This window comes from Alosa pseudoharengus, unplaced genomic scaffold (genome assembly GCF_046254945.1).
Source record: "Alosa pseudoharengus isolate Yale_2024_CS ecotype anadromous, Long Island Sound unplaced genomic scaffold, YU_APseudo_1.1 YU_APseudo_1.1_scf_15, whole genome shotgun sequence".
In the NCBI taxonomy this organism is placed as follows: domain Eukaryota; kingdom Metazoa; phylum Chordata; class Actinopteri; order Clupeiformes; family Clupeidae; genus Alosa; species Alosa pseudoharengus.
Genome location: NW_027468620.1, coordinates 1,146,834 through 1,160,379, shown reverse-complemented (window position 1 = coordinate 1,160,379; position 13,546 = coordinate 1,146,834). Strand labels below are relative to the sequence as shown.

The window sequence follows — 13,546 nt, the reverse complement described above, 5'->3', positions numbered from 1 at the left end:
GCTCTCAACACCAAGAAGACCAAAGAGCTCATTGTGGACTTCAGGAAGTCTAAAGCTGGCACATACACACACCCATTCTCATCAACGGGACTGAGGTGGAGCTGGCACCAGTTTCAAGTTTCTGGGTGTCCACATCTCTGAGGACCTCTCTTGGACCCTCAACACATCTACCCTGATCAAAAAGGCTCACCAGTGTCTCTAATTTGCATTGCATTGCTAGACTTGTTGCTAAGCACACCATGCTAGAAAGACCAGACGCAGACCCACCTTATGCCCTTGATAATGCACCATCAAAATAGCAGTGTTGGCAATGTGAATAACTGAATAATATCTGGATAACACTGTTGGTCATTTGAATACTATAAATTATTTGGAAGTCTGTTAGCTAACTAGGTATCGTAAACGTGCTAATTACCAACCATTTCGTTCGAAAATTCTAAAACAACAATGTTTTTTAATACTTCAAAATAACATTTGATAAATAAACCTTACATTTTTCAGTAGCCATAGGTGTGTAGATTTGAGCAAAATCTAGTTTGGTTCTTACCGGGGCTTTCACTGCCTGAAATATCTGATTTTGTGTACCACACTCGGAGTTAAGTGGTGGCCTGGTGGGTGCCTATTCCCAACCTTTCTCATGGTTGTCGCAATTCAAAATTTCACTGGAGCTCCAACCGGATTTGTACACACAGCCTTACAAGACTGTTTACAGCTCTTGAGTCACAGTTAAAACGTAATTTTTGGTACATAGCTCATTTAGATACACTTAAGGTGTGGGTGCTTGCGTTTCTTTAGGAATCCGCCATCTTGGTTTGTATAGAAATGAATATTAAGTGACACATACACATAAAAGGTTGGACATACGGGACGGTTGGTAATATGTGACGTTCCGATAGGATAGTTAGCATCCCATTGTTTACTAGCTGACACTAACTAGCAAGATGCTACCATTATGTTTATTTGTTATCTCGAACGGTTTTGTTGTAGTTTGTGTAACAAACACATGATTTGTGCATATTTTTTTCTCCTTGCCACCTTCAGTCTTTTCTCAAAGAAAGCTTGACGACTTGTTGAAAAATGTACAGCCACATGCCACATGTCGAGCAGAGAAAAAAACAAGTTGCTGGATGTAAGGGTGCTGTTACCAGTTGACATACAAGCCAGGTCAGGTTTTACTGCACCAAACTGCTGCTGGTTGTCTCTGTCATTACAGGTATTAGCGGCGTGGCCAGCGCACCTGTCGGTGCTAACTGGCCTATGCATAAAGGGCACGGGCGTTCCCCTGCTGCGGGGCTGTTTTTTGGGCCTTCGTGGGCTTTTTTGGATGGCCTAGTTTTCCTTTGTCTGTTTTTGCATCCACAAATTTCACTTCTCAGTCCATATCACACTCATGCACTTCGCTGGTACACTGACTCCTTAAAATAATGACTTGGACATCTTTGTTCGTTTTTGATTAAGTTTTTTGTAAAATAAAATAAGTACAAGTTGACCCTTGTCCTCCTTTGTTCTGGTTATGGCCTTTGAGCTAGGCCGTAACACTATCCATAGATACAAATAATCAATTCTAACCAGCACCAAATCGGCCCTGCTCTACTCCAGGGACAACCTGAGGTTGTTGGTTCAGCCTTAATCATGGAAATAGAAGAAGTCCAAGGCTTTCCAAGGTTTTACCCCATAGTGGAAATGGGCCGTCTGTGTCTCTCTCCATTGAACTAGTAATAGTGATACAAGGCATCTTCCATCCAACTTTCTCTTCATCCATCTACTTCAAACCATTCATCCATCCATTAAACTATCTGTCTATCAACATCAATTAACCTATCTGCCTATCAACATCCATTAAACGACCTGTCTATCAACATCCATTAAGCATCCATGTCCACTTTAATTACTACCTAGCAACCTCCATAGCAACCAACACGACTACCCGAGCAACCTACATAGTAACCACTTTGATTACCCTAGCAACACTCTAGGAACCATCTCATATACCATGGCAACAACCTAGCAACCACTACCATAATGTCACCCTAGCAACTGATATAGCAACCAACATGATTACTCTAGTAACCAGCATAGCAACCACTTTATTTGGCATAGCAACCACCATGTCTACACTAACAACAGCATAGTAACTATACCTGTATTATCTGTTTTAACTATATATTATATTTTACATTGTATTTTCCGCATGTTCATGCAATTTAGTAATTCCCTGGAGTTGCATGTGTAGTTATGAATCAGATTTTCTCCCCGTTAAAGAGTTTGTGGAGCCAAAACTGTAAGCCCAAAGAATTTGGAAATTCACAAAATGATCCCAGAGACCCCTCACTACTCAAACCCCCAAACCTAAAGTACTGCACCTATAGTGGAGCTGAAATGATCAACTTTGCATTTTGGCTCATACCTGAGGAACATTGAGGCATTGAGCAGCGCCAACAAAATAGAACTGAATCGTAGCTTACAATCGTAGTGCGAGTTGTATTGACAACAATGGAATCTAATGTAATTAAATGACGAAAGCAGAGTGCGCCGCACTCACGTTGGTGCCGCTGTGTGCATACAGCGCACACTTTTACTTCAATCTTAGCCAGGTAGCCAGACTGCATTGTTATATAAGAGTCTGCAGTACTAAGCCAACACATTAATGAGGATCATCCCCCTGTTTTAGATTCCTAATTCTAAATTCCCCTTTGCAGCTAATATCTCATGATTAAATGACACAAACCCTCACAGACATTTCACAAAAACACACACATACAGTATAATTTATTTCCTAACTTACTGTATGTTCCAAATACACCTGAGCTCTGTTACCACTGTCTCCCTCTTCTCACATGTCTTGCCAATCAGCTTCCTTTATGATTAGCACATTTATGTTGTGTTTGCCTAAAGCTCAATTTTCTTGATGCACATCCTGACATGCATTCATAGATTACACAGTAGCTCAGTTGGTAAGTCAAATGAGTTGTAATCAGAAGGTTGGAGGTTCAATGCTTGCTTGACACAATTTGTCTGGTAGTTTTCAACTGTTCTTAAGGTTCTATGCTGGATTGGCTATTTGCCAATATCCACCAATGTATTTATCTGCATCCATTCATCTATTCATCAATCAATGTACAATGCTCAATTATTATTCCGCTGACCACTTTTTCTGTAAGCTATTTCACTTGAAACTTTGTTCAAACTGTGTAACGTAGGTCTTCTAATGGACCAGGTTTCTATAGCTTTTCATTTTTATAAACGTTATACTTTTTGAGATATAAACAAAAAACAAGCTTATTTTCCCCATCGACATTCTATAAAATATCATAAAGAGCTGTTAACACTAATTTGCAGCTGTTCCAACAGCCATCTGCTCAACTAGGCTCCATTTCTCTCTGTGTCTCTCTCTATTCAACAAGAATACCTTCCATCCAACTGTCTCCCATCCATCCAATTCAAACTATTCATTCATCCATTCAACCATTTGTCTATCAACATTCATTAAATTATCTGTCTATCAACATCAATTATACCATGTCAACCTAGCAACCACCTTAGCAACCAACATGATTACCCTAGCAACCAGCATAGCAACTGCTTTATTTGGCATAGCAACCACCATATGTACTCTAGCAACAACCTAGCCATCACCACTATAATGTCAACTTAGCAACCACAATATTAACCAACATGACTACCATAGCAACCAGCACAGCAACCACCATATGTACCCCAGCAACAACCTATTAACCACCACTATAATGTCAGTGTGTAATGTGAACTGAGCAGCCACCATAGCAACCAACATGATTACCATAGCAACCATCTTAATTACCCTTGCAACAACCTAGCAGCCAACACTATAATGTCAACCTTGCAACCACCATAGCAACCAATATGATCATCCTAACAACCACTTTATTTGGCATAGCAACCACCATATGTACCATAGCAACACCCTAGTAACCATCTTAATTACCCTAACAACAACCTAGCAGCCTAACAACAACCTAGCAGCCACCACTACAATGTTAACCTAGCGACCACCATAGCAATCAAGATGATTACCCTATCATCCAGCATAGCAACTGCTTTATTTGGCATAGCAACCACCATATGTACCCTAGCAACAACCTAGCAACCACCATAGCAACCAACATGAGTACCCTAGCAACACCATTGTATTTATCTGCATGATCTGTTTTTACTCTGTATGATACTTTACATAATACTTTTGCATTTTCATGCACTGGTAATTTCTTGGAATTGATTTTCTAGTTCTAACTAGTATTATTATTATTATTATTATTATTATTATTATTATTATTATTATGCTTAATGTAGGCTTTTCAACTTTAAATACACACACACACATTCTCATATATATATATATATATATATTAGGGCTGTCAAAATAATGTGTTAATTTCGATTAATTAATTACAGAAAGAAAAACATGTTAAAAAATGATCCCTGATTAATAACATTTCGTAGTGACATTTGACCCAGCGCAGTCTGCCTACAGTGACTGAGGGTAGCAGATGAGAAAGCATTGCTTGGTCCTGTGAATGAAACATTTAGCCTACACCCAGACCACTCCTGTTCACAGGAGAATCATTCTCTATTATTTTCTGCAGTAGGCTAAGGAATTTCCGTTGCCTACCATAGTAGTTTGTCAAGTCTGAAGTATCACATCAATGCAAAGCAATCCGGAGGTAGGCTACAAGTTAGTACACCTCTTGATGATAATAATGCTAGATGCCATGGCCTTGTGCAAAGTTAACTTTGCAAACATATTGTTTAGGCTGCTTAGCCTACCCTATGACCGACTAACCAACTAACCGATGAACTCCCTTACTAAATCGACTACATTTGTTGCACACTTGAAACAAAATGTCTTCACAAGTATGTTGAAGGTGGTTACATGTATTACCATTCCAATAACTTCACACATTACATTTCTGTTCGCACTTGTACTCTGCTTTTCTTTGTGTCGTTTTTTGTGTGAAATGATGAATGCGGATTTGTGGATCATCCAACATGATCCACAGTTACACAAGCGCTAGTTACACAAGCGCTAGTTTCTCGATGAAGAAGCAAGCCTAAGCATGACTAAAAATAGTTTGCTTCCGATGCATGAGTCATATTTTATAAGTTGACTAGAAGTACTATTAATGGTATAAGATTCAGTTTAACCACATCTAGAAAAAAATAAGATCGATAGTCAGTCAGACTGATATCCTGGTCATCTTGGCCAAATCCAACATAATATCAACATGGTCTTTCCATCTCTCACCTTGACTGCTTGTGAGAAACCTGGCTCCCATCCTTACAGATGGTCCAGAACGCAGTGGCATGTCCGTTTTTTGATCAATCAAAAAGCACATATCCCTTCACTGCTCATTGCCCTCCACACCCATACCTAAATGCTTTAAATTCAAGTCACTTATGTCTACACCAATCTAATTCAACTACATTCTATAAGTTTACACTCTTTCAGGGATGGACTGGGATGAAAAAGAGGCTCTGGACTTTTTCCAAATAGTCCTTCTACGGTGCACACACAACCCAGCTGTATCTGCATTATATGACTGTTTAAAAAAACTAGCTAATGTCAATGAAATGATTAAACACAACAGAAATACTGAAAAGCCAAAAAGGCAAAGTAACCGAAGTGAGCAAGCATTATCCTTGCTTCTTCTTCCATTAAGTATACTGTAAACTATAAAAATAATTAAGAAGAGTAACACCACTAAACATAGCATTCTTTGCCAGATTTGTTTTTGAGATAAGCATTAGCAGGCCACTTACTATTTTAGCAGACAGGAAGGTAACATTGACGTTTTTCTAGGAGAATATGCTAATCTGTTGCAGTAAGAGTTCATTGGAGAGCATGTTGCATTAATGGCAATATTGTAGCCTTTCCATTGTTCCTTGTGCCTATACAGCATTATTGAAAACGTGATGGTGCAAATGTTGATAGTTTTTTATGATGATAATTGGCATTGTAGAACTAGTGATATATTTCATTAGGCCCAAGTGAAGTAACCTGACCCTAGCCAGATGAATTTCGCTCCGCCTAGCTCCACTCATCCATCTGGAACCGATCCATTTAAGTGTTGCTTCAGAAGGTTGGGCCTAATCAAAAAATGCTTGCATATGATTGAATAAGCCACTTGTCCGTCATCTATTGACGTGCTACTTCAACCACTCACATCAAAGCCAACCCGTGACGCTAATAACAGTCTCACAGTCGCTTCTACGCTATGTCACATCTATGAAACTCCCGCCCTGCGTCCTGATTGGCTGTACCATAAAATCGGTTGCAGAAATCACTCTCAATGGAAGAGGTCCCAGATGGATGTGAGTGAAGCTAGGCGGAGCTAAACGGAACGACATTCATCTGGCTAGGGTCAGGTTACAAGTGAAGCACATTAATTTTGAAAGCAAGACACCTCTTGGCAGATGAGCCATTGAGCCGGGCCGACAGGTGTTGGACATTCTGGACTTTTCAGAACATCCAGATGGCCAGTCTGGCCTTGCACTCAATTGTGGGTCGCTTAGGATAAGGTAAGGTAACTCATGGTGTATGTACTTTTCAAACACAGCTTTAATATTGCTTTCTCTATCACCTGTTGCATAAACAGTGGAAAGTCAGAGTAAATGACTGAATATGTAATACCTCACTGTGACAACTTTGTTCACAAGCTTCTTGGCAAGCTGGAAAGAGTTTGTCCCCATGGAATGTGCTACCAGATCTGAGGAGCAGAAGATTCGTCAATGATATCACATACAATGTAATATTCAAAATGGCCATGAAATCCTTAATTCAATTTAAATTGTTTTATTTCAAATGAATGTCAATGCTTGTACTAATATTCAATTTAATTCAAGTGTATTTATAGCAATTTATAGCGATTGTCTGAAGGTGCTTTGCACCGCCTAGAGCCTGAAGCCCCTAAGACAAGCACTACGATGACAGGGGCAAGGAAAAACATCCTTATAAGGAGGATCGGGAGCAGAACATCAGCTTGCTTGGGACCACCCAGGTAGAAAGATAGAGATATAACCCTATCTCTTGGGTAGAAGGAAAGTAAGAAAAGAAGAAGAGAGATTCAAAAGCAGGCAGATGAGTTCATACACATACAGTGCCTATAAAAAGTACCCCCCCCTTGGATATTTCCACTTTTACTGCTTTTATACATGGAATCTTGATCAATGTAATTTTTTCAATCATTTACAAAAATCCCCTCTTTAATGTCAAAGTGAAAGCAGATTTCTATAAAGAAATGTTAATTCATTAAAAATATATAATGCAAAACAAGCGATTGCATATTCACCCCCTTCAAGTCAGCATTGAGTAGATGTACCTTTGACCTCAATTAAAGCATCTGCGGGGAGTCTCCGTGGATAGGTCTCAATTAACACTCTGTAAAGCGCCATGAGGCATGTGTAATGTTTTAGCGCTTTATAAGTGAAATTAAATTGAAATTGAATTAGGTTTGCACATGTGGATACTGCAATTTTACTCAATTTTTCTTTGCAAAACTCAAGCTCTGCCAGGTTGGAGGGGGATTGGGTGTGAACAGCCCTTTTTAACTCCAGAACATTCAAACCATTTCTGTATAGTTTTCGCTGTAGGCTCTTTGTTTTGCTGGAGAGTAAATCTTCCCCCAAGTCGTTTCTCTTGCAGACTTCAGATTGTCCTCCAGGATTTCCATATATTTTGCTGAATTAATTTTACTTTTACCTTTACAAGCCTTCCAGGTCCTGCTGTTGAGAAGTATCCTCACAGCATGATGCTACCACCACCATGCTTCAAATTAGGGATGGTGTGTTTTTGGTGATGTGCAGTGCGGTGTCTGCCAAAAATAGCATCTAGTCTGATGGCCAAAAAGCTCAGTTTCAATTTCAAAACAAACCTTCTTCCTTTTGACCTTGGAGTCTCCCACATGTCTTTGGGCGATCTTTAATCGAGATTTAATAAGAGCTTTGCCACTCACCCATAGAGCTTTGACTGGTTAAGAACTTGGGCAAAAGTCGCTGGGCCCCTGAAATCCTTCCATCTGTCTGTGAACAACGCTGCACTTCCAATGTCTGGTCTGAAAGATTGCTCAGGCCACTGGGTCTACTCTGCGGGAGATCTGCTGCTGACCTGCAAGCTTCCATGCTAGCATTTAACTTTAGGTGTCTGGAGTCTGGATTGAGGAAGGAACTCTGATAACAATGAAGTAATGAAACAACAAAGTGTCAAAGCCCACCGAGATCGCCCATGACTTCAGACTGTTCTGTGCTTCCAGTGCTCTCCAGACTGCCAGTAAATCCTCCGGGTTGGTCTGTTATATGGACACAGCTGTGCTCTGTTTCACACAAATCATCATTGCCCATGTGCATTTTTCAGCTGGTTGGATGCCAGCAATTGGACATTTTTATATATATATATAATTTTATTTATTTATTTTACTTTTTATTATTTGTTAATTTTGTTTGTCTGTCTGTCTTGTATGTCTTGATGACATGGTTGCGCTGGCAATTACGCCGCTCTGTCTGGCATCTTTTGTCTTGTGTGTTAATGTCTTGTGTGGAGCGCTTTGGGTTGCACTTTTGTGAAATACGCTATATAAATAAAAGTGACTTATGTAAGTATATATACTCTTTTGATCCCGTGAGGGAAATTTGGTCTCTGCATTTATCCCAATCTGTGAATTAGTGAAACACACTCAGCACACAGTGAGATGAAGCACACACTAATCCCGGCCCAGTGAGCTGCCTGCAACAACAGCGGCGCTCAGGGAGCAGTGAGGGGTTAGGTGCCTTGCTCAAGGGCACTTCAGCCGTGCCTACTGGTCGGGGTTCGAACCGGCAACCCTTCCGTTACAAGTCCGAAGCGCTAATAAGATCGTGAAACACACTCAGCACACAGTGAACACACAGTGAGGCGAAGCACACACCAATCCCGGGCCGGCACAGTGCTACAACAGCGGCACTCAAGGGCCTTGCTTAAGGGCACTTCAGCCGTTCCTACTGGTCGGGGTTCGAAGTCCAAAGCGCTAACCAGTAGGCCACGGCTGCCCCAACTAGCCGACTCAAAAACGTACAACAGCATCAGACATGGAAATATATAAAAAAGAAAATGCAAAAATCGGCTTCCATAGATACGGGAATCTAAAGAAATCAGGTCCTTGGATGTCCAAAAGAGCCTCTTGGGCTACCATTAGAGTTCTAGTCAAATCAGACTTTGTCGGACTCTGTCGGAGCAATAGTGAATAAGGGGGCAGAACATAGTGAAGGGTCACTTGGATAGATCTAACCAATAAGATCAACGAAATATATGAATCCCATAGGGAATGTACAGTTGTGTTTATAAGTTTACACACCCCTGCTAAAGTTGATCTTAATGCCTCAATTAAAAAAAATGTGGAAAAATCCAACCTTTAAGGACACCAATCTTCTTGAATAATGTATGGTAAATAAATAAATGCTATGTATTTAAGTGAACACCAAAGTTTGACACCAAAAGAATGTGGTGACACATGAATAGAAAGTTAAAAGACTGGGGGTCCTGCTTTGCTTATTGAAATTGAATTTTGATACCTTTATGGCACAGACTTTGGAAACAAAATGTTAATACAAGTGTTGACATTTAACATAGTAAATAATTCACAAAGGATTGCATTACAACAACAAACACATGAACACATACCTCTATAGAGCTTTCTGTTTGGGTTGCCATAGAGATCCTTAATTGGAGAGTCCGTTTTAAGAGATTGGAGTAAGAGGGGAAACTCCTCTGGTTCTACTCCCTGTTAGTTATGACATTATAAAGCAGAATTGTAATCATGAGCATAATTACATGTTCGACTGAACAGAATGACAGAAATGACATTTTGTATATCCTTCACACAATACTGTAGTACCTTTGTGTGATCCATGAAATTCTGAAAGATATTACCTGTACTTTTCTAATTTACAAAATGTAAAATATCTCATGTGTTATATCAATCTATATCTCCATTATACATTTTATAAAAAAGAAATGTTTTAGTTTTCATACCCGTAATGATAAGAAGCAAGCACACTTACTATGACTGATATGTTGGGATTTAGATGCTTGATTGCTGCAGCTGCACCTGCCAGGAGGCCACACTGCCCACCTGCAGGTATGATAACTGCATCCAGTTTGGGCACCTGCTCATAGATCTCCATACCCACTGTGCCCAGTCCTGCCAAGTACACTGCGCTGTCATCCCTACAGGAATGAATTAGAGATGATCACATCTTGCATTGTATAATGGTAGTGTGTATCAGTGTATGGTAGTGCGTGAATATGATGGGCTCACTCCTCAAGGCAAAGGTAACCATTCTCATTTGCCAAATGGTGCGCATGGTGCTGGGAGTCATGCGCTGTGCTGCCATATGAAATCACCATGGCCCCATATTCACGGTACATTCGTAGTCGAGACTGGGAGCTGTTCGCTGGCATGATGACAAACACAGGAATCCGCAGCTCAGCAGCATGATATGCAACTGCCAGGGAGAAGTTACAGTCTGTGGCCACAATAACACCTTTCCTCTGCTGATCCTGTGTGAAAAGAATGGGAAAATAATGCATAGAGGAGCAAGAATAATGACTTGTTCTGCACTTATCCAGTGCAGTATTACAGATGCAATATGATGGATTTGAGCCCACTTACAGTATCCTCCAGAATTATTGGCACCTTTGGTAAAGTTCACTAAAACTCGTTTGGTAATTTATTGTAATCTCCCAATGAAAACAATGAGTGGTGTTCGTTGATGTTCCAAAACAAGTAGCGTGGCATTTTGTAAAATCTCATTGATTTCTGTTGGAAGACTCGTTGATATTACTGCGCCACCGTCTATGCTTCAGGTTCAAATATTGAGCGGAAGTTTATACGCGGTTGTGAGGTGTCTGAAAAAATAGTTCCACAATAGCAAATAAGACGGCTGGAAATCATACATTGCGCCGATATATTTGATTTTAATAATCAACGAACACCACTAACCTCAGTGAGTTGCACAGTTTTGAAAACGAACGTTAGAGGTTGTTTTAGGACATGTTTGAGTATGCCTGTTGGCAGCCACTCTGAGTAGTCAAAGGCAATTCAAAACGAGCCAGAAAAGTCGAGACAGGACCAATCATCAACTCTAGTTCATCCAAAACAAACCAGAAAAGGGACTCAAAGTGCTAAATACTGGAATTTTCCTTTAAATGCTCTCATAAAGTTTTATGTTACCCTTCGGCCGCTGCGGTCCTCCAAGGAATGCCATCTGGCACTGCCACCCTCACACCCACGGCAAACCAGACGTTTTTTCATCTGTGGTCCCCCGATGGTGGAACGTTTTGCCAAGTCCCAACTGAGCAGGGGCATCCCTCTCTATCTTCAAAAAAATTCTTGAAGACACTACTCTGTTTCTGGTGTCTTCTTTTAGGTCTTTTAGTTTATTGAGGGGTTTGTTCACTTCCTGGTTTCCATGTGCTTTGTTCTACTTCCTGTCCCTATGTTTGTCATCTGTTCCTTTGTTTCTTTGTCCTTGTCCTTTTTTCTTTGGTCCTTGCTCACTCTTCGTTTCATAAGACCAGATGTTTTTACTTCTCATGGTCTGAGAGTCATTCAGGTGCTTTTTGGCCTCTGCAGGGTTGCCAACTCTCACGCATCTGGCGTGACACTCACGCTTTCAGCACCAATCTCACGCACACGCAAGAAATGTCACGTCAAAACCATTCTTTTTTTTGCAATCCGTTCATTTTTTGTTGATGACTAGACTAGACCACAGCATTTCTAAATGACAGGAGTTAGACCAACAGCAGGTAGGTCTAATATCTGCCTACAACGTTCTCAGCGCAGTTTTCTCTGATTGTTGATTCGCTGACTACAGTATTTTAACTCATTGAGTGCCTTTTCCTTCCCATGCGTTGAGTGCCAAAAACGTAATATTACGTTTTTAGCTTTTTTTTTAAATTACGAAACTAGACACTCTAGCACACCTTATATGTGATTTTGGGAACTCTGTGATGAATGGAAATGAAATATATGACGATCGTGAAACTCATGAAAACGCACAATCTGGACATTTTATCTGGACATTTTATCATAACTCGCGTTGCCGCTTTGGGTCGAATCAGTGCCATTTTCGTGGGTCTATCGCTAGGTGGCAGTCTCGCCAGGTCTCGCTGATCACTTCCCGGAAAGTGTACACAAGTAAGTAACAGGCAACACTTCATATTTCATGAAAGACGTTATATCTCCATTTCTAGAAAAAAACAGCGATTTTGATGAAAACTAGCCACTGTTTAGCTTGGGATTTCTCAGGAACAGAGGCGTGTAGAAATACACGGTTTGCACCCACCGAGAGCTTAAAGTCTCACCTTTTAATCGAGCTATTGTACAGTGGGTCCCCGTTAAGTTTGGACGGGTTCCTTCATGAATCACGCACCCCATTTTCTCAGCAGAAATGGCACAAACTGCAGTTGACACAAACAACCACAAGGTGTCACTTGGGTGCCACTACTATTTTTGATGCGACTGACTTACTGCTTCCATGACGCAGCGGGGGCACAGGAACTTAAATTGATCACGGCAGGGGCGATTCTAGATCTAGAGCTTTGCTGGGGCTCAGGCCCCCAACTCCCAGCCTACATAATAAAAAAAATGTGCGCGCAATATGAAATAAATGGCTAGCCTACGGGTAGGCTACAAGCTTCAAAATCATAATTGTCACTGTCATACTGTAGGACCAGCACTCTCCCTCAATTGTTGTAGCAGCCACTATCCAGCAACATTGAAACACATAGGTATAAGTAGGCCTAAACTCACTGCATGAATTTAATAGGCTTTCTTACTAACACAAGGGAAGCTTATTTTTTTGTCAAAATTGAGATATACTTCCCTCCCAGGCAAGGGTATAGTCATCCTGGCAATACTGCAGTTCTTTGTAGCTTAAATAGCCTACTAAAGCCTTCATACTGACTTGGTGATAATTTCCAAATTTAGCCTATAATCAGACTCTGATTCTGTGTAGATTATTATAGGCCAGTGTTTTTCAACCTTTTTTGTGCCACGGCACACTTTTGACACTTAAAATGTCCCACGGCACACTAACATCCTGTGTGAAGAAAAAATAAACATACCATAGCCTAAAATTTAAAAAAATACACGATATGGCCTTATTATGGCTTCTATGCAAGACCTGCTCAATAAAACAAGCGCCCTCTGTTTCATTTGTAGGTGACTATATCTATTTTAATTGTTGTTATGAACTGGATATGTGATGATTCTGTGAATACTGGATATGGGGGCCCCGTTGTACAACGCCTGCATACCACAAATAGTGCAATCATACAATCAATTAGAGCATGTGGTTATAAATTCTTTGATGCAACAGTTGCTTTTCTGGACCAGTGAGTGACATTTGGGTAATTTTCTGCGGCACACCTGATGATCTCTCACGGCACACTAGTGTGCCCCGGCACAGTGGTTGAAAAACACTGTATAGGCTACATTTGCAAATGCAGCAAACTTATTTAAGGTTGCCATTAAAC

General features: G+C 40.5%; 1 protein-coding gene across 1 annotated transcript in view; it reads right to left on the bottom strand.

Annotated features, from left to right (window-relative positions):
- The window catches only part of LOC143124796 (L-threonine ammonia-lyase), an 83,678-nt gene that overhangs the window by 51,722 nt on the left and 18,410 nt on the right, over window positions 1–13,546 (bottom strand). The window contains exons 4-7 of the mRNA XM_076286493.1: window positions 10,326–10,567; window positions 10,069–10,234; window positions 9,689–9,788; window positions 6,668–6,743 (exon numbers count right to left, since the gene is read on the bottom strand). Coding sequence (XP_076142608.1) covers window positions 6,668–6,743; window positions 9,689–9,788; window positions 10,069–10,234; window positions 10,326–10,567 — 584 coding nt within the window. The remainder of the gene's footprint in view (window positions 1–6,667; window positions 6,744–9,688; window positions 9,789–10,068; window positions 10,235–10,325; window positions 10,568–13,546) is intronic.